A 27,915-nucleotide genomic window follows, 5' to 3' on the forward strand; every position below is an offset into this window, starting at 1 on the left:
CGTTTTAAATATTTTTCAAAAATCAAGTTTGTTTTATTGTGCCTTCCAATTTATATCAATTAAAATTTGTTTTGTTTTGATTTAAGCCATAATAACTCAACAAATACAGCTAACTAACACGTGATAACGTAAAAGAAACACGGAAAAACAACATACAAGAGTCATCCAAGAAACACCGTTTATTCGGATAAAATGACATTGAAGCCCACAAATGAAGTTAACTTAATCTGTTCCCTGTGGATTTAAATGTATTCCATTTGTGCTGACGAGTGCCGATGACGTCAGTTTGTTTAACAAAAGACACACACAATGGGCCTCATTCATGAAACATTCGTAAATATATGTGTAAATTCCGAGTAATTTGCGCGTAAAACAGACCTTCCCGAGAACTCTCCTCCGGATTCACAAATACTTCGTAAAGGTCAGATTTGATAGTAAAATGTGTGTGTGTTAATGAATTCCAATCACTCGTAAACAGGGCGCGCATGCACGCTCATTCACAATTAGCATAATCCCCGCCTATGAATTACTGCTACGCAAATTACGTATCTGGGAATGCTAGAATCCTCTGGACTTCATTCTCTGGTTTGGCTAAATTATATTGCATAAATGCATAAGATACTAATAGGCTATATGCTTACCAATAAATTCATCAATTAAACTGTGTCCACCAAAGCATTTTTAGCCAGCTGAAATAATAATACCTGCTGCTCTTCTGAAAACGACCAGCTGGTGGCGCTTGAGAACGCTTTGGAGGCTCTGCGCGTTATTGCGGAGATGCGTTGGTTGGTGTTGATTTAGAAAACCCGCAACAGTTATAGCCTATTTGTCACTAGTATCTTATTTTAAACAATATTACTGAATATGAAAATGCAGTAACCCTTAATATTAACTTCTACATTGTTGTGTATGATGGTTGGTCAATGTAGTGTTTGTCCCGCCTCTTCTCCGCTGTGATTGGACGGCTGTGTAAAAAAAGGACAGTGACGAGCTCTGCGTTTTACCCAAAGCAAAAAAGTAAAAAATGATAAAAGACAGGGCAAAAGAACTCGTGAAATATCATTATGATACATAGGGCATCAACATCATCAGTTTGTCTAAAAGAATACACACGGTTTACGCATTATTTACACGTGGTATGGAGCAGGTGTACATTTCTTTCGTACCAAATAACATTTTGAAAATACGAACATTTTCATGAATCCGAAAATTTACTCAGAACGACTTTACGATCGTTCTGCTCGTGTTTCATGAATGAGGCCCAATGAACGAACACATTGTTGATTTGTGAGGTTTTGTAAAACAGGCAGATCCTGGTAGACAGAGAAATAAACAATAAAAATGGAATTGAATTCCACATGGGATAGATATCAGGAACACATGTGCAAGTTGGTTCATCCTATAGTATACATCATAAGCGTGAAGAACTCAAAAACAGGCGGTGTTTCTCAGCGTGTATCTGATGCCATTGCTCACATTAAAACCATAAAATATAACATGTTCTACATTTCTTCTCTTCGGTCTGATGATCTTTACAATGGTGTCAAAGTGAATGAGTCCTTCAGAAGCCGTTGTGGATTCATCTAGAAGATTTCAGACTGCATGAGTAGCAGTGTTGTTTCTGTACTTTACTTGAGTCTTTATAGTTCTGCAGACTTTTACTCCACTGCATTTCCCCTAAGCATGTTCGTTACTACAAAATAAAAGCATAGAAACAGAACTGAAATAGACAAGTCGGCGAACAGGTGTCCTGAAATCTCATCCCGCCCGTCAGATTATCCTACCAGGCATGCGCACACCAATGTTACGTCATTTTTTTGCGCTATAAAATCATCCTACCTGCTCGTTATTACTCGCGGGAAAAGTTCGTTATTTTGGCGTGAGGGACGCGAAAACTCTTTGCGCGAATTCATAGCTCGAGTTGAAAATGTTCAACTTGCGCGGAAGAACGCCTCAAAGCATTTAGCATTGACTTTGTATGTAATTTACTCGCGCCAATTCGCGTTTGGTGAGAACGGCTGCTTCCGAAATCGCCTACTTCCATACTATATAGTAGGCGAAAATGAGTCTGAGTATGGGAAGAGTATGTCCGGAACCTCAGTATGCAAAAAGCAGTAGGCGAGAAATACCCGGATGGTCTACTGCTTGCGCTGAGATTCGTGAGTGTGGATCAGATGGACACTTCTCTATCCATGACGCCACGGGAGCTGAGCAACGGTCAAATTTCAAACGTATTTTTTTTACTTTTATAAACATATAGTTTAAATATGTGTTTGTTATTAGGGATGTGTGTGCGTGGAGTGAAGAGCGCAGGTAGCATAAAGTTACGATAGTCTAAGAATCTCATCTGGGAGGAAAGAACTTCTATTGTGGGTTCTTTTTTTTGGAAGGGGGGAAATTGTTTGAAACTATATAGACTATTTGTGTTTTTAATTATATTTGTATTTTTAGGTGTGGCCTAAAAGCGCGATCGCTGCTTCACCGCCCCGCGGGTACGGCTGACTGTGTGGATGTCGCGGGTTTGAACCGCTGATTTAGTGTTTTGAAGACTATTCTGCCCAATTCATCTGTACCATATGTTTGAGTGACACTGGACATTTTCGGCTGTTGTGCAAATATATGGAACTAACAAGCCTTGTATTCTTGTTCAGTGAGGCAGCTTGGACTATTTTTAAATACTAATTGTGATCTACCTATTGTGCTTCAGTTGGTTGCAGTTTTTTTTGTTTTATTTTCTTTCTTTATTTTATTTGTATCAGTGTTTGTGGCCGGGTATGTATCCACATATTGAGGCTTAACAGAGGGGGAGAGATTATTTGTTTTTTGTTGGTTTTGCCTTTTTTTGGTTCATCACTTGTTTTAAGAATTATGCACTGATTTGCTGTGTGGTTTGTCCCTTCTGTTAAAGTGGATTTATTCTAGGCATTTATCAACTGTGACTGAGACAAAAATGACTGGCAAACTATTTAAGAGATTTTAGATTTAATAATTATTCTGGTTAAATAAATTTATACTATTTTGGAAAGTCACGTCTCTGTCTTTAATTCCATACAAACCAGCAGGGTCCTTCATATCATTGTAATTACTTTTGGTTTAATTCTATTTCATTTTTTTGTGTGTGTTACTTTATTTTCCTGGGTGGAGAAATGACCTAAGTGGCGTAGTCGGGGTTTTCTAATTTTAGCCAGAGGTTACATATGTCTAAGTTGGAAGGACTATCTGTCCATGTATTTTGCATTGTAAAATCATTTTACCTGGTTAATTTAGCTGATGTGGTTTAGATTAGATTGTTAAATTTTGCCCTGCGGTAGAACATCTGACAGGGTAGGACAATGCTGAACCGATCATTGGTTAAAGCTCAATGCACAAGTGCTCTCCGCAGTTCATTTCAACAAGGTTTCAATGTGCTGCTGCTTTTAAAGATAAACCGCACGTGTTTCAGTTTCTATGAATGATGAAATGACTGCGTTGTTACTGTGAGGGAAGTGCAAGGAAAGAAAGAAGTAAGGGCCGGACAGAATTGTTCTGATTTTGTTCCAAGTTGTTCTCTTAGAGGGGTAATATTGGGGGTGGGAGGGAACTATCCTGTTATAAGTTATAATGTACAGTTATAAAGATGTGGTTTCTGAACTTGTATTTTGATAGTTTGGCAATTTGGCAACATGTTGCTCCTGATAAAACTACTGAGCTTGAGACCGAGCTTTTTCAAAGTTGTACATTTCAAGCACCATTTTGATCTTTATGCTAAAAAAATTAACATTTTTATTAACCACATTTGCTTCAACTATATACATAAGTAGATTTCATATAAAAAGTACTTTGGATACTTAAGTACAATATGTATCTGATACTTTAAGACTTATGCGCGAGTCATATTCTAAAAGCTTACTTTCACTTCTACCAAAGTAATTTTCTGGTGAGATATTTGTACTTTTACTCAGGTATTGATGTGAGGTACTTTATACGTCACTGATGAGCAGCAGTAATGACAGAAGCAAGCTGTAGATCAGAGCGGGTCGTGTGACGTCTGTTGAGCTTCTTAACATACTCTCCACCCTGGACCACGAGCCGTTGTTGGGCAGAGGTTCAATCCCCAGCGTCCTGCATAAAATATTATACACATCTACTGATCGAATGGGACCAGCCCGGAAATTTGTCTTGAAGTCTGGAGAGAAAAAATATTTTCATGAAAACAAAAAAATCAATTATTACCTTATTTGCTAATTTGCTTCGTCTAAATGGTCACAAAGGTTCACTTTCTAAAATTGCATAGAAGAAATGAAAAAAGAAACGAAACGAAACGTATTCAGGTGATGTAGATTGCAGAGGTCAAATAATCTGGATTTGAGTAAATGTGATGAGAAATGTTTGAGCTCATATTGAGATCTTCAATAATATTGACTTTTGATTGCATACTTGACAAATCTGAGATCAGTTTGACACGCTGTTGTTGTTGTCATCTCTTCTAAAACTCTAATGACAGACACATTTGTAAGATATCTGGTCCGGTCTTATGTAAAATTCAATCTTTTGTTGTTTTGTTGAAATAATTGAGATATTAAAGAGATGTTTCTTTCTTATGAGAATATAAAGTGTGTGTGCCAGTGTGTTGTCTCACCTGGTCCCTGTGCCAGAAAGAATCCTCTCATGTCTATAAACTCATTATCATAACCGTGCCAGCCGTATTCTGCCCCCCCTGTGCTGTTTTCCGGGAAGGGCAGAATGCTTTTATTCTGTAAAAGAAAGCAAAATGTCTGAATGACACAGTTTTGTTTTTGTAGTAAACCCCGTGACACATCGCTGAGATATCTGGCCGGCACACACTGCTGTTTTTGGGCTAAAGGGGCTATTATATGCAGGACTGAATCATGACGCTGCTGAATTCGCTGACATCGCTGGTCTTACTGAAAATATACAAAGCATATTCTAGTCTAGTCTAGTCTAGTGAAGTGTTCCATGTTCTTGTTAGGTGGACTTTAAGTTTGTATTTTGTTCTTTCCTGTTTGTTGTAGTTCTCTTGTTCATGGGTTCCCCTTAATTAGTTTCCCACGTGTGTCTTGTTTCCTCGTTAGAGCCCTCATTAGTTCTGTATAATTAAACCCCAGTGTTTCCGTGGTCCTTTGTCAGTTGTTGTACCTGCTATTGGTGTTTCATGTTTTCAGTTTAATTCCATTCTTAGTGTTCCTGGTTTCCTGTTTCCATGTTCTAATGTGATTCTGGTACTTTGTTGAAATTTTATTAAATGACTGCATTTGGATCAGCTGTTGTCCCACACCATAACTATTCTCAACTCGAATCGACTTTTATTTATATAGCGCTTTTTACAATTTTCATCGTTACAAAGCAGCTGTACATGAAAACATGTTAAGTATAGCAAAACATTAAATATCATACACACACACACACACACACACACACACTTGTATCAGTCATGTAAATGTATTCTATTCTATAAAGGCCATTAAACAGATCAGGAGGGAACAGAGTGGAAAATTCCACATCACACACCTGAGAATCACCACAGGTGCAAAAGTTCATCTGTGATAACAGAACTGATATAAAGACGAGAAAACAAATAGTTCTGGATGCTGATTGGTCAAAGCAGTAGGCTATATTGTATCAGTCATGTAAATGTTAAATTTGAAATTAATGTTTTATATTTTATGAAAGCAACAGGACTCTTGTTTATGTTTATGGAGTGCACATATAGACATTGTTGTAAATATTTAATGCTTTGAAAAGTTGAGTCGCTTGCATTCATATTTCCATTGACATTTTTAAGATGAATCAGGACGTTCTGAAGAGACAAACCTCAGCGATGAACCATCCGGGCTCTGCCACGAGCGTCAGTGTCGAGACGAATCTCCCGTTCCTGTAGTGATATCGGTCTGGAATCTCTTGCTTCTTATAAACTTTCATGTTGTTCACTTTGCTCAGGTTTTGATATACCTACATTAGAATATAAGAAAAACTGTGTATATAAAAAGCTTGTTTCCAAAATGAGATAACTACGTTTTAAGTTTTTCCCAAAATCATGTTTTTTATTATGTTTTATTGTGTCAGTTAGCTGTGTTTTTTTGTTATTATGGCTTAAATAAAAACAAACCAACTTCAGTTGGATTGATATTAATTGGAATGCACAAAAAAACATGATTTTTCTCATTTTATCTCATTTTGGAAATAAACTCTTCGTATATACTGTTTACTGTACACGAACATACAGGTCACCCTAAAATAAAAAACATTATGAAATAATATTGTTTTGTGTGAATAAAACGTTTCAGTACTGCAGTAAATGTCATTCTTTTGTAATACAGTATAAACACTGCTCTACAATACATTTGAAATATTATTTTTATGCCTGTCAAGCAAATCTACATTTACATAATATATGTGTGTTCTGTGCATATGTATTTTGTATTTACATACACATACATGTATATATTTAAGAAAAATGTAAAATATATTTATATTTTAAACATTTATATATAATTTCAATTATTGGTAAACATGAATAAATGCCTCAAAATATTTCCTAAATATATATATATATAGACATGTATGTGTATGTCGGCTAATAAAGTAAGCTAAAAGTTAATGTTGTCGCTCGTGATTGCCTGCCTTATCTTGTTCGAACCCTTCCGAAGAGTGTTTCCTTCTATCCACACAACAACCCCTCTTACACTATGTAAACACAAACTTTTATTCTGGATGTGATTAATTGCGATCAATCGTTTGACGGCCCTAATTATTTAAAAAACAAAAGCAGTATTATAAGATGGAATAAACTCCAGGGTTTGTTTTTGTTCGGTTGTGTGAGCAAACGTGCATCAGATGGAAATGTGATGAGAAGAGCGATGTGTTTATCTCACCTCCTCACACTTGTCTTGTTTGGGCCACAGGCTGACCACCGGCCCTCTGTCCATCATTTTAATGATGTTTGACATGGAGGTGTATTTGTCCAGCTCGATGACATTCTCCATCCACTTGAGCTCGGTCATACCGTGATCAGAAAACATCACCACATTTATCTCATCTCTCATGCTCTTCTCCTGAAAAAGACACAAACGTGTTTCAGAAGCACAGAATCAAGTCAACGTTTAAATAAACATCAGCTTGAAGAAACAGACCTTGATTATACGGTTGAGGTATTGAAGAGCCTGGTCCAGTGAGTGCACGGCACTCTTGATCTGTGGAGAACGAGGACCGTGATGATGACCTTCTACATCAATCTTCTCATAATATATCGCAGCCATATCTGCTTTATTACTCCTGTATGAAATAAACCACCACACATTAAATAAACACTTAAAATAGCCCATTGGCAGCAGTGTAGATAGCAATATATACTATGTACACAAAGTTTAAATAGCATTAGGTTCTGTTTACACTAAGTGAATATAGCAGCATTTACATTAACTGAAAATAGCTGTGTTTTCTTTGGATTAAGTGTAAATAGTTAGATGCTCTGTACAGGCAGCCGGTTGTTATCGCAGAAATAAGCGCCGACAGTGTGAGCAGGACCTGACGCGAAGCGGAGGCTTATTTCATGATAACAACCGACTGCCTGTATATGATCCCACTTATTACACGGCTACTTGCCACATGAGAAAAAAACTGGGCATGAAATGTGAATTTGAAATATTGTATTAGCTCATTTTACTGAATGCAGAACTTCTGCGAGAAAAAGTCGTTTACTTTCGGTTTTAAGGTAAGAAACGACGTTCAAATGTCACGAGCAGGCAATTTGGTTTAATCATTTGTAAATATAATGTCATATTTCTTAGTTAAAGACATATTCATATTTCATTTGTCAAAAAAACTGTCAAAATGATTCGTAGCATCCGGGTTACCATGTGTTATTAGCTTTGAGCGGTTGTTATCTGGGAATAACCTGCAAATGTCGCGACTGCCAATCAGAATCAAGTATTCCAACAAGCCGTGTAANAATTCCCCGTCATCTGATGCACGTCACAGAAACGCCCTACAACACGAGGAGACGTGAAGTCACCTAACCAGTGTTTACTGTTCAGGGACCAGAGGCCTCATGTATCAACGCTGCGTACGCACACAAACGTTGCAATGCCAGCTGTATGGGACAGGATCATCCGCATGTCTACCGGGTATCTAAGGTTCCCATACGAAGCAGTTGACCAGCCAAACATCAAAGCGCAATTAGCAGCGATAGCCTGTGTTCCTAATGTAATCGGAGCGATCGACTGCACACACAGTGCTATAAAGGCGCCATCTGAGGTAGAATTTGCATATGTGAATCGAAAACATTTCCATTCAATAAATGTGCAGATAATATGTGACGCACAAATGCGCCTAACAAATATTGTGGCAAGGTGGCCTGGGTCAACCCACGATTCATTCATACTTACAAACAGCATGGCTGGGATGAGGCTCCAAGCTGGCAGGGTGCGCGATGGGTGGCTTCTTGGTGAGTGATGCATATAAAGTTATGTTTCTACATAAAATAAATGTGCGTGTAATTATTCAACTGCCCATCAGGAGACCGCGGTTATCCACTAAAGACGTGGCTGTTAACCCCTCTCACCCACCCACAAACTGACCAGACGGACGGGACTCAGCACTGGGGGGAGTACTGGAAACGTCGGACACAAAGGGCCCTAGCTGCTCCGGAGGGGCGGACTCTGAGTGCGTGCCAGTGGACGTCTAACTAAACCTTAGTTAAATCAAGTCAATTTACAAACCAAAATACTGGAGTGTGCATCTTAAGACAAAACGGTCACACAGATATATTTTAAGATATGTCAGTGTAAGTTGTTTTCGATCAAGACACCTCTAACATTTAAGTTAGTCTGGGGCTCAAGCCGTGTCCAGGAAACTGCCCCCAAGTGTTTCAATTACGCTCTCATTTGTTTCTGTTTTTATTTCTCCAATAAGTTCTTGAGACTTGAGTGGATACTTTAATGACACACCTGTGTCCTCCACCAAATCTCCTGACTATATGAAAGAGAAACCTCTGAGCAGTAACATGTTCCTCAGGGTCGCTGTAACACGGACAGACGTGTGGCTGGTTAAGGGTGAGGTGAGGTGACTTTGATTTCTTTGCTCTGTAACATTTGATAACTATTATAATTCTCATATAATGACGCCCAAACACAAGCAACATAGTGGGCCCGTATTTATCAAGTTTCTCAAAGTGCCATTTTAGTCGTAAGTGCTGAGAACTCATGAAATTTAATCATACTTCCAAATTTAAGGATAGAAGCAAGTTATCACATTTCTTCCAGCTAAGAATCACTTTTACTTCCCAGTTATTTAAGACCACTGGAGAGGTCTCTCAGGTGGTTAGGAGTCGCCACTATGGGCTCGTGATGACACTGAGGAGACAGAGACGTGTATGAATCTTTCCGGAGAGAAAGATTGATTTTGAAATGTTTGACGACGAGCAGTTAATCAAACGGTCCGTGAGTTAAATTTCGAAGGGCTCATCCCTATGCCCTAAGCCCTTCAAAGTGTTTACCCTCCGGAGTGAGCGCTTCGAAGGGCTGAAGGCCTGATAACTAACTTTTAAGTCAATTCTTAGCAGTGTCCTTGTGAGTAATTCTTAGAGGCTTGATAAATACGGGCCCTGGACAACAACTGCTCTTTATGAAACCGCTGATGACACCATGGCAGAAAAGTACAATTTCTATCATTTAAACTGCAGCGCATTAGGCCTAAGGTATAACATTATGTGCTGGACAATGATGGAGCGAACACTGTGAGTATAAATAAGAGTCCGGATGATGATGGTGATGGTTGGCAGGTGTGGGTGATTGAAGACGAGGGACAGGTGAGGGGGCGTTGAGAATCAAGGGAGATGAAGTCCTTGGGGAAAATTCGGGAACAGACCATACAATAATAACTTACCAATCACGGTATGTTCTCAGAGCTTTGACTAAAGGACTCCCAAGGTTATAAAAAAAACATAATATGCCACTGCTTTACATTGGTATGAAAATGTTATTCTGACATTATTTGTGTAATGTTTAAAAACATTCAGATATGCATTTTTCAGAAATGAATGGATATGTTAACAAAATGTTATCAGAAACATAATGCTGAAATAATGAAAAGAATGCAGCATTAATATGATAATAATAGGGTGACACCTAAACTCTAGTGTGTTTACTTCCTGTTCTATCAAATTTTAGTCAACAGGACTTTTACTGTAATTTTAGCATGGATGTCATGTGACTGAAATCACATGACTTCACGTGGTGATTGCACAGAAAGGGGCGGGGCACTTGTCAATCAAGAAGCTCCCCTGGAATTGCATGACAAAGGTCAGTGACATAGGATTCTGACTGAATTAACGTTTAGGACATAAATCTGTCAAAAATAAGACAATGTTCCTAATTGCTGTCAAATTATGTTTGTGATCTATTCTAGCAACAAAATATCTATTAAAGTGTTTCTTCTTTAAAAACATTTTGTGTTGTCCCACATTGTCAAATGTGATTGAGAGTGTGGGACAGCATGCTTTGGGTAATCTGGGACAGTCTTCAAATGGGGGAAATGTGCATTTAGGGACTTTATAAATCCAACGACAAGGGCTAATGAGAACTGGGTGTTAATGTGGACTACTGGAGGTTACAACATTAGATAGTTGATGATGGGTCTATGATAATGATGATAATGATGGGTCTCTCTCACCTGCAATGAGTGTTTGTTCCCCGAGTAGCACCAATTTTAATGGAGAACTTGAATAATTGAATGAATAATCTGTTAATCAAATTGTTGCTTAGTGTTTTGCTTAAATTTTAGTAGATTTTTTTATTGTTAATAAAATGTTAAACAAATGTTATTGTTAATCCTGTGTAAAGATAGAAATATTGGAATATGCATTCTCATTTTGAGATTTCTGTACTTTTCATTTTTTCATAATGCTTTTTAAAAATGGGTGATTTTGTGATTGGCATGCAGAAATTAATAGGCTTTTTTAGGCCTAATACATATGTCCCAGTATGTCACCTGTCTCAGATTATCACATTTAGGCAGAATTTTTTTTTGGCACAAAAACACTCATAGGTGTGGCTTGTGTCCTCTGGGTATAACATCTACATTCTTTCTTCTGGTGTGGTTAGAAATCTTAGCGATTTCAGAAAAGTAAAATGTGTTGATGATCCAGGGGCGGACTGGCCATCTGGCGTACCGGGCGTTTTCCCGGTGGGCCGCTAACGTATGGGGCCATAACGGAGGCGGTGGCCGCTTAGACGGACGTATTATAAATGCGAATGCACGCAACGCGAAAGTAAAAGACAAGTATGCATGCACCAACAAGTTGCCCAGAAAATGACGCGGACTCGGTGCATCATGTTGCTCTCCTTAGTCTCATATGATGCTCTGCAGAAAAAAACTCGTGTTCATTTCATGTGACAGCCACAACAATGCTGATCCACGAGAAAGACAACGAGCTCAGAAGTATATAAAATAGCGGCGTGTTCTGCAACACAGAGAAGCGGAAGAAAAATAAAGAATGACACTTAATAAAAAGGCCTGCTTTTACAACAGAATGCATAAAATCTGCACTAATTTCTCTGGCATCCAGAGACAAGCCCTACCTCCACTAGAATAGTCTTTGTGCCATTAACCAGGGTCAGTCATCTCATTGAAGCCTTAATAAAAACTATTCAAATAAATGTTTCATTGTCCATCTCACAGTAAAATGAAAATGTTTGATGCTGCAAATTCCTTAAAATAATCAAGCAATCTATATTAAAAACAAAAATATGAATATATAATATATAATTGCTGTGACAATAAGGGTTGTTTCTATTTAAATATCTCAGTTTACACATTTAGTGTAAGGGGGTCCCTGCTCCATGCATCTCTCATCTAAGGGGTCCTTGCCCCGAAAAACGTTGAAGACCCCTGTGTTAGATAGATATCGAAATAAATTGCAGAAGTCAAAATTGCAAAAAATGTCCCAGATTACCCGAATTCACCCTATAAATGATGAGATTCTTCTGTTGATGTTTTGGAACAGGTCTGACCTCTCTTCTCAATGGCTCTATTCAACCAATAATGAATGAGCAGATGACACACACACTCTTCACGATGCTTCACGATGCCGAACCTTTTTTGTCAAAATGATTCCAAGAACGTTGAACATCTTTCTGTTTCACAAAATGTTCTTTGTGGCGAAAAAAGGTTCTTCAGATGATAAACCATTAGAAAGAAGTGGTTCTTTAAGGAACCTTTGACTGAATGGTTCTTTGTGGAACCAAAAAAGGTTCTTCTATGGCATCGCTGTGAACAACCTTTCAAGCGTCTTTATTTTTAAGAGTGCATAACTTTTGTGTTCGCACACAAAAAAACACAATAGGTACAGAAGACAGAGTTTGTTGGCAAGTCTTACCTGTCATTAGAGAATAATAGTTTGGATAGGACAGACTGGGGAAATCTGGAGTCATGTAATCCACTTTCACACCGTTTTCCACGATCTCTCTGAATCCTCCCAGGTTTTGTAGATCGTCTGTATAATCGTACCTGAAACCATCGATGAGAAAGAGCAGAAGTTTGCGGCTGGAGTCGCAGGATCTGCAGAGGAGGAGGAGGATGAAGATGAAGTTCAGGACTGATCGAGACATGATGTTCTGTGACTGATGGACTGATGAACAAACTGTGTGTGTGTGTGTGTGTGTGTGTGTGCGTGTGTACGTGTGTGTGTGCGTACAGCAGTCCCTCCCTCACAGCCATCATGTCCAGGAGGAGGAGACACTGAAACAAAAACTCATCTGAGCTACAAAAGTTAATAACATTAAGGTAACGCATTAAGGTAAGATTACTATATGTGAACGAACAGTGTATCTGTTGACATTAGTTAATGCACGGTAAAATAATAAAAGAAACACAAAAGAAGTTATTTTGAGAAATGTCTCAGTGGTTTTGTGTTCATTCAATGGAAGTCAATGGAGTTCAGTGTTGTTTGGTTATCAACAACATTCCTCAAAATATCTTCTTTAGTGTTCTGCAGAAGAAACTCATACAGGTTTAAAATGACATGAGGATGAATAAATGATGACAGAATTTTCTTTCGTTTTGGTGAACTGTTCCTCTAACTCATAAGTTTACAAAAGACAGACTGCAGGTTTATTCAGTGTTGTGCATTTTAGTCCAAATTCAAGTCATCAATCTTCAATTCAGACATAAAATCTGCAGTGCAACAGTGTGTTTCCACCAAAGACGCTATAGTTTAAACCATAATAATAATCATCATCATATTACTGTTGGTTTGATAGCAGTGCTTGTGGTTTTTATTGCTTGCACAATTTCACCATGGTTACAATAATAATAATAATAAATGTTAAGCATTTGGCCCAGTCAGCATCAGTCATGCAGGTCATCAGAGGGAGGCCCTGTCCCAAATGGCGCTCTCCGGTCTTGAGGACCTCCTCTGAGTCCACACTTGGTGACGTCAGGAAGTGCAGACCTATAGGGCACTAGGCACGAGTCCACAAGGGTACATGGGAGTGCATTTTGGGTCAGACTTGAGGTCATCACGCCGGAAAGAGCAAGCGGTGCTTTCTAATCTCTCTCGCGGTACTTTGTTGTCATTCGCTGATCAGTCTGCGCAGCGCCGCGTGAAGTTGAGCACTTGTTGTCCCACTGTAGTTATTTGGGACTGGAGCTGCCGGTTTTTATTGTTCAGTATTTCATATGTTGATATGCCACCCGAGCATTATACAATAGATACTTATGTTTGTAATGCATTCATTTGTCATGACGTAAATGCAACTGCTTATGTATATGTATTTATTTGTATACACTATTCTTCTGCATACACTGCTTAATATTCTCTATAATACAGAATCTGTGTTGTTCAGCTTTACAGAGCCCAGAGACAACTAGATATAAATCTACAACAAAACATGGCTTATTACCTTAAGAGCATGCACTGCATTCAAAGTTTATATTCGTGAATAGCTGGCTTAATAGAACATAAATAAGCAATAATATGAATAAGTAACTAATTAATACATTAATTTTGAATTTTATCAAAACATACATTTAAAAATGTACCCGTCATGTTTACGTATATGTCTGACATGCAAGACACCCCTCCCATCCGTTCTGTGATTGGGCGTTCGCAAGGATTTCTGGGTAGGGGACTTCAGTGGAGTCTGCGTCAATGCGGGATCTCGCGAGATGTTGCGGAAAGTTTTCCAGTGTAAGTTATACTACTACTTTTTAAGTTATAAGCTATATCTTTATTTATTCTATGTTTGGCTAACATGTGTTTTTCTTTTGTTTTTTGGGAACTGCTGCTTTGATACAATACAAATAAAGCGCTATAAAAATAAATCTGACTTGACTATATAATTAGATATCACATATAATTTTGTAGTAAAACGTAGTGTTGCACATTTTATTGGTGAAAACTTCAGAGTTATGTATTTTGTAAAACAGTTTTTATCGCATAATAAGAAACACCACATTAATTAACGTTACATGTTTGCACTTGCTTGGGATCTTCACGGCCACTAGAACACTTGGGCCAAAAACAGGAAATACGTCATGAAAGGAGTCAAGTGGTCAAGTGCAAAGAGCGCAAGTGAGGGTATTTGAACGCAGCCTTTGAGAAAGCAAAGAAGGGCTTGTAAATCCGACGGCCAAATGCGTAAAATGAAGCGAACTCTTTTCAAAAGGTTTAAATTCGGCTGCTGCACCGGAGGACTGCCGTAGAGGGAAGAAAACAGAAAACACAGTTGGTTAGACTGGTTAAACTTGAACTGCGTGGCTGAAATATCAGTAGATAAGGTGGAATTTAGGGTAAAGGCTGTTTCCTCAACAGACCGAGACTGCTGTAGGCTACTTGCCATATAGTAGCTCTGTACACGTCAAAAACCTAGAATAAAAGCCATAGTACTGTGGACATTTGTAATGAACTTTACTTTGAATAAGTATGTCATAATATTCAAATAAAACATTGAACACATGCATATACACAGGTTACAGTATGGAATTAATCCTAGTGTGGAACATAGGCTTTTTTTACACTTAAATGCAATAGTTAGATGAGGTATTATAAGCCGCTGGTTAACTTATATTCTCTATCAAGAGACACACCCTGACACATACCTTTACACGACACACACAAATGCACACACTAGCAACACGTCAGCATACTTTAATTCACAAATGTATATAATAAAGTACTTTAATAAAAACCTGTTGGTACACACACAAACAAACACATGCACAAACACACCTATTACTGCTGCTACTATTGATAGTTTTTACTATATATTCTATTCCCGTTTGTGCTATTGTTAATACTTGTTTTAATTCACGTGTGTTCCAATTCTGAGAGCAGTCAGTGAGAAAACATTTTGCTGTAATGTTTATTAACTGCTGGATCAGTACAGCCAGAGACCCCTGGTCTTCCAGTACCAGTGCTGTGAGGAAGGATGCTGTGGTGGGCCTAGGAGAGGAAAAAACTGTGACCCACAAATGTACTTTGGGTTTATAATATAAGAGTAGAGGGGAACACATTTGACAACAATCCTAATGATGTCTACATGTACAGACATTTGAACTTAACTGTACATTAGGTCATAATTATTCATAATTATTAATTAGGTCCCCTATAATTGTTTCATAAGTGCATATATTTATTCAGAATCAGAATGAGGCAAAGCCTAGTACAAGCAGCGATCCAGATAACGATGACACTCAGGCCATCATCAAGCAAATGAAGCAGAGTACACAAGAGGTGCAGAGCTTAAACGTATGCCCTTAGAAAAGTACTAAGCATTGTTTGCCAGTCACATACAATAAATGTTTAAATATCTGTTACATGCGACTGCCTACATTATTTCACCACGTGTCGGTGGGCTGGGCTGGGCTGTAGGGGTGTGGTAATGTGGGCTGGTGTGGCTACAGTGCCAGGACTGAATTTTTGTCCCAGTCCGCCCCTGTTGAGCAGAACATCATAATCAAAGGTTCATGTCCAACAACTACTGGATTGAGTTCATGAAAGCATGACCTCTTGCGTCCGAAAGGGTTTCAAAACAGAAGTGTCTTTAGTCCTCCACTAGGTTGTGCTGTAACCTCACTTTTCATTCCCCTCATGAGACCCTCAGCTCAGTCGATAGAAAAACAACATACTAGAATAATCCAACAACTCTAATCCAATCACTCTACAACAATTTACTCAGAGAAAATATCACAACGAAGCCCAGAGACGAAGTTAACTCAATCGGACCCCAGTGGGTTTGAATGTATTCCATTTGTGCCGATGACGTCAGTGCGTTTTGCAGTAGACACACACAATCTGATGATCTTGTGAACGAACACAATAATGAGAATGAAAGAATATGTCACTTATTTTTGTGTGTAATGTTTCTTCAACTGGCTGGAATGATCTGAGTTTCTACTGTTCTTCTAATGTAATCCAGGCATTAAAGATGTTATATGTCATTTTGAAGTCATTGGATCCGTGGTTAAGTTTTATTTGCACAAACAAAGATTCCTAAAATAATAAATACTTTTATAGAATTCCTATGTGAAGTCGAACATTTAATTAAATCATTTAAAATCATCCAAAACAAATATATATATATATATATTTTTTTTTCATATATAGAATAAATAATCCGTTAAAGAAGTTTATTAATAGGTATCAGAAAATCACAGTCCTTTAATTCTGTGAAGGTTTTCTGTGTGCAATATATTTGAAACATTGTCAAAATATTTGTCATTATTTGTGCTTCGTGAATCAACACATATTATACTTGCATTTCAAAATGTTGTAAGACACAGTGAAGCTTTCAATAGAACTACAATTTTATATCAATATGAATAGAATTGTTATGTTATTTGCAACATACTTTCTGCTTTTTCACATGAACAAAAATCACAATTTAGTATGATTTTTAAACGATTTACTTTATGAGGACACAGGAAATGTCCAATGTAAACAACATTTACATGGTTATGTAAACATATACAAACACGCGCACACACATGAATCTTCAGGTGTCAACACAGTATCGTCAGCAGTTTCTCATTTATTCTTATGATATCATGATTTTCATACACCACAATCTCGAGGAAACCTCTCATGAGATTCTTCTGTGAATTAAAAGAAGCCCTTGTATGATGTCTATACAGATCTACAAACACACATCAGCCTCGACACATATATATACATACATCACGCTCCATCATCTAACCTACTTTTCTTTTCCTTTTTTTAAAAACCATAAAAAGAAGTGCTTTTTGTCATAAAAACCACACACGAACACAATTCCACACAGGATGTCTTGCATCATAAGGCCAAGCATGTACAGTGCCAGTTATATCATATATTATCCATCGTATAAAGATCCCTAAAGTATAAAAAATATATATATATATATATATATTGGCTCGTGATGAAGGCTTGAGGCTAAGTATGCCATTAAGTGCCATTTATGTGCATTACGGATTTGCCGGAGCTGGTAAAAGCTCCTAAAACTATTTCCCCTCGATCACAAACTAAACAAGTCAGCGATGATCACATTCATAAGGTGCTCGGGCGGCTACTGAGCCCTCTATATACACACACACACCTTCACAATGGCTTGACATCTAAACATCCACCACTACAGCAACTTCCTGCGCTCCCCGAATTCAAGCTCACGCATCACTTTTGGCTCCGCTCATCCAGAGAACGTCTCCTGAGCTCTTTTAGGTCCTATATCTGCGGCCGGACACCGCGTGACCACGCAGACATCAGCAGCTCTTGACCGAGGATTTGGAGACGTCTGGGGTTTTCATGATCACGCTGGCACGATTCTCGTGGACGGGCGGTTGGCCGGAGGGTTCGGGGTCGGGCGTGTGGACGGAGGAGAAGGGGGAGTTTAAGATGGCCCAGCGAGATGCGCTGGTGAAGGGGGCGTGTGAGGAGGAAGGTGCCGGCTCTCGGACAGTGGTGATCTTGAAGTTGGGTTTGTCAGAGGAGATGAAGGAGGACATGCCGGGCAGAGGCAACAGAGGTTTCTCGTCTTCCTGGCCGAACAGGAACGCGTGAACATGCTGCAGGACAGAACAGAAGCACACTGGTGACCATCACACGCATAACACATTACGCAACATACAGTTCACCCGGAAGAAATGTGACGACGACCATAAGAAAGAACGATCACACATGAGATCTCTTTAATATCCCTGTTATTTCTCCAAGATGTCAGTGAGAATAAATGGAGGGCAAACGGAAACTTTTGCTTGAAGGGACAGTTCACCAAAAAATGAAAATTCTGTCATCATGAACTCACCGTGTTCCAAACTTGTAAAAATGTCTTTGTTCTGATAAACACACAGGAAGATATTTGTAAGAATGTCAGTAACCAAAGAGATCTCATACCTCATTGACTCCATAGTATTTATTTTCCCTACTATGGCAGTAAATGCAGGATGAGATCTGTTTGGTCACTGACATTCTTACAAATATCTTCCTTTGTGTTCATCACAACGAAGACATTATACAGGTTTGGAACAACCCGAGGGTGAGTAGATGATGACAGAATTGTCATTGTTGGGTGAACTAGCCCTTGATGTCTCATTTGCGTCTCAGATATTTCTCCTGAGTCAGAGAATGTCAACAGTGTGTCAAACTGAAGCAGAAGTTTGCGGCTGGAGTCGCAGGATCTGCAGAGGAGGAGGAGGATGAAGATGAAGTTCAGGACTGATCGAGACATGATGTTCTGTGACTGATGGACTGATGAACAAACTGTGTGTGTGTGTGTGTGTGTGTGTGTGAGTGTGTACGTGTGTGTGTGCGTACAGCAGTCCCTCCCTCACAGCCATCATGTCCAGGAGGAGGAGACACTGAAACAAAAACTCATCTGAGCTACAAAAGTTAATAACATTAAGGTAACGCATTAAGGTAAGATTACTATATGTGAACGAACAGTGTATCTGTTGACATTAGTTAATGCACGGTAAAATAATAAAAGAAACACAAAAGAAGTTATTTTGAGAAATGTCTCAGTGGTTTTGTGTTCATTCAATGGAAGTCAATGGAGTTCAGTGTTGTTTGGTTATCAACAACATTCCTCAAAATATCTTCTTTAGTGTTCTGCAGAAGAAACTCATACAGGTTTAAAATGACATGAGGATGAATAAATGATGACAGAATTTTCTTTCGTTTTGGTGAACTGTTCCTCTAACTCATAAGTTTACAAAAGACAGACTGCAGGTTTATTCAGTGTTGTGCATTTTAGTCCAAATTCAAGTCATCAATCTTCAATTCAGACATAAAATCTGCAGTGCAACAGTGTGTTTCCACCAAAGACGCTATAGTTTAAACCATAATAATAATCATCATCATATTACTGTTGGTTTGATAGCAGTGCTTGTGGTTTTTATTGCTTGCACAATTTCACCATGGTTACAATAATAATAATAATAATAATAATAAATGTTAAGCATTTGGCCCAGTCAGCATCAGTCATGCAGGTCATCAGAGGGAGGCCCTGTCCCAAATGGCGCTCTCCGGTCTTGAGGACCTCCTCTGAGTCCACACATGGTGACGTCAGGAAGTGCAGACCTATAGGGCACTAGACACGAGTCCACAAGGGTACATGGGAGTGCATTTTGGGACAGACTTGAGGTCATCACGCCGGAAAGAGCAAGCGGTGCTTTCTAATCTCTCTCGCAGTACTTTGTTGTCATTCGCTGATCAGTCTGCGCAGAGCCGCGTGAAGTTGAGCACTTGTTGTCCCACTGTAGTTATTTGGGACTGGAGCTGCCGGTTTTTATTGTTCAGTATTTCATATGTTGATATGCCACCCGAGCATTATACAATAGATACTTATGTTTGTAATGCATTCATTTGTCATGACGTAAATGCAACTGCTTATGTATATGTATTTATTTGTATACACTATTCTTCTGCATACACTGCTTAATATTCTCTATAATACAGAATCTGTGTTGTTCAGCTTAACAGAGCCCAGAGACAACTAGATATAAATCTACAACAAAACATGGCTTATTACCTTAAGAGCATGCACTGCATTCAAAGTTTATATTCGTGAATAGCTGGCTTAATAGAACATAAATAAGCAATAATATGAATAAGTAACTAATTAATACATTAATTTTGAATTTTATCAAAACATACATTTAAAAATGTACCCGTCATGTTTACGTATATGTCTGACATGCAAGACACCCCTCCCATCCGTTCTGTGATTGGGCGTTCGCAAGGATTTCTGGGTAGGGGACTTCAGTGGAGTCTGCGTCAATGCGGGATCTCGCGAGATGTTGCGGAAAGTTTTCCAGTGTAAGTTATACTACTACTTTTTAAGTTATAAGCTATATCTTTATTTATTCTATGTTTGGCTAACATGTGTTTTTCTTTTGTTTTTTGGGAACTGCTGCTTTGATACAATACAAATAAAGCGCTATAAAAATAAATCTGACTTGACTATATAATTAGATATCACATATAATTTTGTAGTAAAACGTAGTGTTGCACATTTTATTGGTGAAAACTTCAGAGTTATGTATTTTGTAAAACAGTTTTTATCGCATAATAAGAAACACCACATTAATTAACGTTACATGTTTGCACTTGCTTGGGATCTTCACGGCCACTAGAACACTTGGGCCAAAAACAGGAAATACGTCATGAAAGGAGTCAAGTGGTCAAGTGCAAAGAGCGCAAGTGAGGGTATTTGAACGCAGCCTTTGAGAAAGCAAAGAAGGGCTTGTAAATCCGACGGCCAAATGCGTAAAATGAAGCGAACTCTTTTCAAAAGGTTTAAATTCGGCTGCTGCACCGGAGGACTGCCGTAGAGGGAAGAAAACAGAAAACACAGTTGGTTAGACTGGTTAAACTTGAACTGCGTGGCTGAAATATCAGTAGATAAGGTGGAATTTAGGGTAAAGGCTGTTTCCTCAACAGACCGAGACTGCTGTAGGCTACTTGCCATATAGTAGCTCTGTACACGTCAAAAACCTAGAATAAAAGCCATAGTACTGTGGACATTTGTAATGAACTTTACTTTGAATAAGTATGTCATAATATTCAAATAAAACATTGAACACATGCATATACACAGGTTACAGTATGGAATTAATCCTAGTGTGGAACATAGGCTTTTTTTACACTTAAATGCAATAGTTAGATGAGGTATTATAAGCCGCTGGTTAACTTATATTCTCTATCAAGAGACACACCCTGACACATACCTTTACACGACACACACAAATGCACACACTAGCAACACGTCAGCATACTTTAATTCACAAATGTATATAATAAAGTACTTTAATAAAAACCTGTTGGTACACACACAAACAAACACATGCACAAACACACCTATTACTGCTGCTACTATTGATAGTTTTTACTATATATTCTATTCCCGTTTGTGCTATTGTTAGTACTTGTTTTAATTCACGTGTGTTCCAATTCTGAGAGCAGTCAGTGAGAAAACATTTTGCTGTAATGTTTATTAACTGCTGGATCAGTACAGCCAGAGACCCCTGGTCTTCCAGTACCAGTGCTGTGAGGAAGGATGCTGTGGTGGGCCTAGGAGAGGAAAAAACTGTGACCCACAAATGTACTTTGGGTTTATAATATAAGAGTAGAGGGGAACACATTTGACAACAATCCTAATGATGTCTACATGTACAGACATTTGAACTTAACTGTACATTAGGTCATAATTATTCATAATTATTAATTAGGTCCCCTATAATTGTTTCATAAGTGCATATATTTATTCAGAATCAGAATGAGGCAAAGCCTAGTACAAGCAGCGATCCAGATAACGATGACACTCAGGCCATCATCAAGCAAATGAAGCAGAGTACACAAGAGGTGCAGAGCTTAAACGTATGCCCTTAGAAAAGTACTAAGCATTGTTTGCCAGTCACATACAATAAATGTTTAAATATCTGTTACATGCGACTGCCTACATTATTTCACCACGTGTCGGTGGGCTGGGCTGGGCTGTAGGGGTGTGGTAATGTGGGCTGGTGTGGCTACAGTGCCAGGACTGAATTTTTGTCCCAGTCCGCCCCTGTTGAGCAGAACATCATAATCAAAGGTTCATGTCCAACAACTACTGGATTGAGTTCATGAAAGCATGACCTCTTGCGTCCGAAAGGGTTTCAAAACAGAAGTGTCTTTAGTCCTCCACTAGGTTGTGCTGTAACCTCACTTTTCATTCCCCTCATGAGACCCTCAGCTCAGTCGATAGAAAAACAACATACTAGAATAATCCAACAACTCTAATCCAATCACTCTACAACAATTTACTCAGAGAAAATATCACAACGAAGCCCAGAGACGAAGTTAACTCAATCGGACCCCAGTGGGTTTGAATGTATTCCATTTGTGCCGATGACGTCAGTGCGTTTTGCAGTAGACACACACAATCTGATGATCTTGTGAACGAACACAGTAATGAGAATGAAAGAATATGTCACTTATTTTTGTGTGTAATGTTTCTTCAACTGGCTGGAATGATCTGAGTTTCTACTGTTCTTCTAATGTAATCCAGGCATTAAAGATGTTATATGTCATTTTGAAGTCATTGGATCCGTGGTTAAGTTTTATTTGCACAAAGATTCCTAAAATAATAAATACTTTTATAGAATTCCTATGTGAAGTCGAACATTTAATTAAATCATTTAAAATCATCCAAAACAAATATATATATATATATATTTTTTTTTCATATATAGAATAAATAATCCGTTAAAGAAGTTTATTAATAGGTATCAGAAAATCACAGTCCTTTAATTCTGTGAAGGTTTTCTGTGTGCAATATATTTGAAACATTGTCAAAATATTTGTCATTATTTGTGCTTCGTGAATCAACACATATTATACTTGCATTTCAAAATGTTGTAAGACACAGTGAAGCTTTCAATAGAACTACAATTTTATATCCATATGAATAGAATTGTTATGTTATTTGCAACATACTTTCTGCTTTTTCACATGAACAAAAATCACAATTTAGTATGATTTTTAAACGATTTACTTTATGAGGACACAGGAAATGTCCAATGTAAACAACATTTACATGGTTATGTAAACATATACAAACACGCGCACACACATGAATCTTCAGGTGTCAACACAGTATCGTCAGCAGTTTCTCATTTATTCTTATGATATCATGATTTTCATACACCACAATCTCGAGGAAACCTCTCATGAGATTCTTCTGTGAATTAAAAGAAGCCCTTGTATGATGTCTATACAGATCTACAAACACACATCAGCCTCGACACATATATATACATACATCACGCTCCATCATCTAACCTACTTTTCTTTTCCTTTTTTTAAAAACCATAAAAAGAAGTGCTTTTTGTCATAAAAACCACACACGAACACAATTCCACACAGGATGTCTTGCATCATAAGGCCAAGCATGTACAGTGCCAGTTATATCATATATTATCCATCGTATAAAGATCCCTAAAGTATAAAAAATATATATATATATATATATATTGGCTCGTGATGAAGGCTTGAGGCTAAGTATGCCATTAAGTGCCATTTATGTGCATTACGGATTTGCCGGAGCTGGTAAAAGCTCCTAAAACTATTTCCCCTCGATCACAAACTAAACAAGTCAGCGATGATCACATTCATAAGGTGCTCGGGCGGCTACTGAGCCCTCTATATACACACACACACCTTCACAATGGCTTGACATCTAAACATCCACCACTACAGCAACTTCCTGCGCTCCCCGAATTCAAGCTCACGCATCACTTTTGGCTCCGCTCATCCAGAGAACGTCTCCTGAGCTCTTTTAGGTCCTATATCTGCGGCCGGACACCGCGTGACCACGCAGACATCAGCAGCTCTTGACCGAGGATTTGGAGACGTCTGGGGTTTTCATGATCACGCTGGCACGATTCTCGTGGACGGGCGGTTGGCCGGAGGGTTCGGGGTCGGGCGTGTGGACGGAGGAGAAGGGGGAGTTTAAGAGGGCCCAGCGAGATGCGCTGGTGAAGGGGGCGTGTGCGGAGGAAGGTGCCGGCTCTCGGACAGTGGTGATCTTGAAGTTGGGTTTGTCAGAGGAGATGAAGGAGGACATGCCGGGCAGAGGCAACAGAGGTTTCTCGTCTTCCTGGCCGAACAGGAACGCGTGAACATGCTGCAGGACAGAACAGAAGCACACTGGTGACCATCACACGCATAACACATTACGCAACATACAGTTCACCCGGAAGAAATGTGACGACGACCATAAGAAAGAACGATCACACATGAGATCTCTTTAATATCCCTGTTATTTCTCCAAGATGTCAGTGAGAATAAATGGAGGGCAAACGGAAACTTTTGCTTGAAGGGACAGTTCACCAAAAAATGAAAATTCTGTCATCATGAACTCACCGTGTTCCAAACTTGTAAAAATGTCTTTGTTCTGATAAACACACAGGAAGATATTTGTAAGAATGTCAGTAACCAAAGAGATCTCATACCTCATTGACTCCATAGTATTTATTTTCCCTACTATGGCAGTAAATGCAGGATGAGATCTGTTTGGTCACTGACATTCTTACAAATATCTTCCTTTGTGTTCATCACAACGAAGACATTATACAGGTTTGGAACAACCCGAGGGTGAGTAGATGATGACAGAATTGTCATTGTTGGGTGAACTAGCCCTTGATGTCTCATTTGCGTCTCAGATATTTCTCCTGAGTCAGAGAATGTCAACAGTGTGTCAAACTGATCTCAGATTTGTGTCGTCTGCAATCACATCACAAGTCAATTTTACTGAAGATCTCAATATGACCTCGAACATTTCTCATCACATTTACTTGAATCCACATTATTTGACATCTACAATCCACATTCATTTACACCTCCAGACTCTTCATGTGTTTCAACGATTACGCTCTCATTTCATTTTCTTTTTATTTCTCTTGAGCTATTTTAGAAGAAACATCTCAGACCAAGTTAAATGAAACCAAGTGTTAAAGAAAGTTATATTCTAGTTCTTATACTGTATATATCCAGATACGTTCTAGATGTTTTGGGCGCACCTGACCCCCAGTTTGTGTTTGGCTAGTGTCTAATAATATAACTATTTATATTGTATTTAATTTGCGTTAATAGTAATTTGTATTATTGTATATATTGTATTAGATAAACGATTTGTTGAATTTTGTTGCAATTTGTTGAATGAGTCCTTAGTTTGATCGCATTTAAAGAAACCGTGTGGTACACTGACATCTAGCGGTTGAGCTTGGTATCGCAGTCGATTATTGGAGAGACGTTTAATCAATTAACAGTTCTTCTCAGTTTCTTTCGATTGTTATCAGAAATCATCTACAGGCGCTCTAATGTTTGTGAATGTGTACCGGAAGTTCACATGCGCCGTAATGTTTGTTTATGTTGTTGCTTTGAAACCGTCTATATACTGAACAAACCGTCACTGAATTGAATTACAATCTGAGGTCTGAAACACACACACACACACACGCACACGCACACGCACACGCACACGCACACGCACGCGCACACACGGTTGTATTTCCTCTCTGACTCTAAACACTCTCTTGTCATCTCACTGCAGCCTTTACACCGATAACACACACATTTCAAACCCATGAACATTTACAGCTTCTTTTGTTTTTCCTGACAGAATTATAGCAGCGGTCAGACTATCATCAAACTGCAGCGACTTCCTGACCCCATGACACAAGACGTTTATCTCAAACACAAGCTCCAGATCTTCAAGAGAGCGTCTAGTCTGATGTTTAGCTCTCAGCTTAAAAGTACAAAATAAACAGAAATGTGGATTTCACAGCTACTTCTGTCTCAGTACAAAGAAAAGAACCAAATACATCTCTTAAACATCTCAACTGATTTAAAACTAAAAACGTTGAGAAAAAATACTTTATGAAACGTCTGTCATCCATTATTCCTGCTCAAGTTCCAGATAGCACACATACGTCTGCTAAAGATCTGGAAAACATCTGCTGTGTAAAACCATCTGCGTAACATCTTAGAAAGAGCAGTTGTACATCCATTCTAAATCATAAACGCCCTACAGACGTCTCCTAGATGTCTATATGACATCTGACAGCAGACGTGTCCGAGACGTATTGCACATGAGCAAACTATGTGTTGCAGATGTCAAATAAACGTCTGCCAGATGAAGTGTGCTTTCAGGGGTCATGTCAAACCTGTGTGAGTTCCTTTCTTCTTCAGAACACAAAAGAAGATATTTTGAAGAATGCTGATAATCAAACAACCCATTGACTTCCATTGTATGAACACCGAGACATTTCTCAAAATATCTTCTGTTGTGTTTCACTGAAGAAAGACTCACATGCAGGTTTACAGACACACGAGGGTAAATAAACAATCTCTTTAATTTAACACTTTCAGGACCAAAGCTGTTCGAGCTCTTGGGTTTTGAGTTAATCTCCTCTATTGCTGATCTTGTGCAGCGTAAATTCCCCGTCACGTTCAAGAGAATTTACTCCGAGCTTCAGAAATTCATCAGGTCAATCAGAGTATTGAAGACGCTGCAGCGTGTTTGCGGAATGACGGAGACATCATCGCACGCTCTTTCTCTTTCTTCCCCGTCATGTTTTGCATCAGAGTCTCCAGCTACAGGAACTGAAAGCGAGTGGGTTAAGAACGTTTGTGCTGTAAGATTTCCCTAGAAACACACTTGAACACGCGTGTGTGAACGGACACTGCACGCTCCGACACACTCTTACCAACCTGAAACGTCGATTCACCAATTTTCAAGACATCAAAATGTGTGTCCGAACGCTCCGAGTGCGAGCAGCAAATCACGTATTGCTTCTTTAAAAAAGGACAAACCCTACAGATACATCTGACCCCAACTTCCTGTTTCAACAGGAAATACATGAAGGCGGGAATAGAAACTCGACAGTTATTTCACTGAGCTGCTAAAATGATATCGTTTTTAAATAGTTACATGCAGATATAGAAATATTGACATGAATCCGGCTTTAATACAAGCATTTCAATAGTTTTGGTCAGGAAATGAAGATGTACACACACCTGAATATCTGAACCTCTTCAGGTCAAAGCCCTGACTCTCAAAACCAATCAATTAGCACCTACATCACATTCATTCAACACAAGCTTTCGTCTGAAGTGAGCTACAAATGACGGAGTGTTGAACATTTTATCTTAATTTTCTTCAAATGCATGTGCACAAACTCTGAACAAACACTGACAGCTGTGATAAACTTTAAAGTCCCAGTGAAATAACAAATGGCAATGCCGATTTGTTCATGAAATATCGCAGCATTTATTGTAAATAGTTGATCAATGTGGGTCATTCTCTTATTCAAGTTCGTGTGCCCTCATAATCTTTAGTTAAAATCTGAAAATGCACTTCCGTCCTGTAGTGACCATCCATTTTAAATGACGTATGTTAGATGGCTTGGGCGGAGCATCAGTTAACTCCTCCCCTTCAACTGTCAGTCTGCTGCCAGTTCCATTTCTAAATGCAACAGCTGATTTAACACATCCATTCAATTCGCAGAGAAAGACTATAGCCACGCCCACTTTTTTTCTTATTAGAAAATCCATCTCACTCGGAAATGCGTCAAAATACGGAAGTAAAAACAATCGCAACTTCCGGTTCACAGGGACTTTAAACACTGACTGACACGAAGAAAAACACAAGTCTGAAGGGGTTAAGGCCCGATTCACATTTTGCGTCTAAAACCGTCTAGAGCCGCACCTCTTTCTCTCCTCAAATGACCCGCGGTGCACGCGCGGCTCTCCGAAAAGTTAAACTATTTCCATCTCAATGCTTCGCCGACACATATAGAAAAATGTGCGCGCCGCACCGCATGAGCGTCACGACCGCGTCGCCCCCTATTTGCGCGTGCCTGCCGCACGTCTACATTTAAAATAACAAATATGCGCGCGGAAAA

At 38.8% G+C, this 27,915-nt stretch overlaps 2 protein-coding genes across 4 annotated transcripts in view; both read right to left on the reverse strand.

The window, feature by feature from the left end:
- Positions 1-2,719: 2,719 nt before the first annotated feature.
- Positions 2,720-12,636, reverse strand: LOC130563542 (glycerophosphocholine cholinephosphodiesterase ENPP6-like). The gene is made up of 8 exons (XM_057349123.1): positions 12,374-12,636; positions 7,941-7,984; positions 7,475-7,524; positions 7,131-7,272; positions 6,873-7,052; positions 5,812-5,949; positions 4,619-4,733; positions 2,720-4,165 (listed from the first exon to the last, which is right to left on the reverse strand). Exons 1-8 carry the CDS (start codon positions 12,603-12,605, stop codon positions 3,960-3,962), a joined length of 1,107 nt encoding a protein of 368 aa, XP_057205106.1. The 5' UTR covers positions 12,606-12,636; the 3' UTR covers positions 2,720-3,959.
- A 10,452-nt stretch (positions 12,637-23,088) lies between these two features.
- irf2b (interferon regulatory factor 2b) overlaps positions 23,089-27,915 on the reverse strand; it is a 15,395-nt gene continuing 10,568 nt past the window's right edge. For all 3 annotated transcript variants that reach the window (XM_057349084.1, XM_057349082.1, XM_057349081.1), the window contains one exon: positions 23,089-24,134. In XM_057349084.1, coding sequence (XP_057205067.1) covers positions 23,832-24,134 — 303 coding nt within the window. In that variant the 3' untranslated portion in view covers positions 23,089-23,831. The remainder of the gene's footprint in view (positions 24,135-27,915) is intronic.

The sequence above is a fragment of the Triplophysa rosa genome, linkage group LG13 (assembly GCF_024868665.1).
Source record: "Triplophysa rosa linkage group LG13, Trosa_1v2, whole genome shotgun sequence".
Taxonomy (NCBI): Eukaryota; Metazoa; Chordata; class Actinopteri; order Cypriniformes; family Nemacheilidae; genus Triplophysa; species Triplophysa rosa.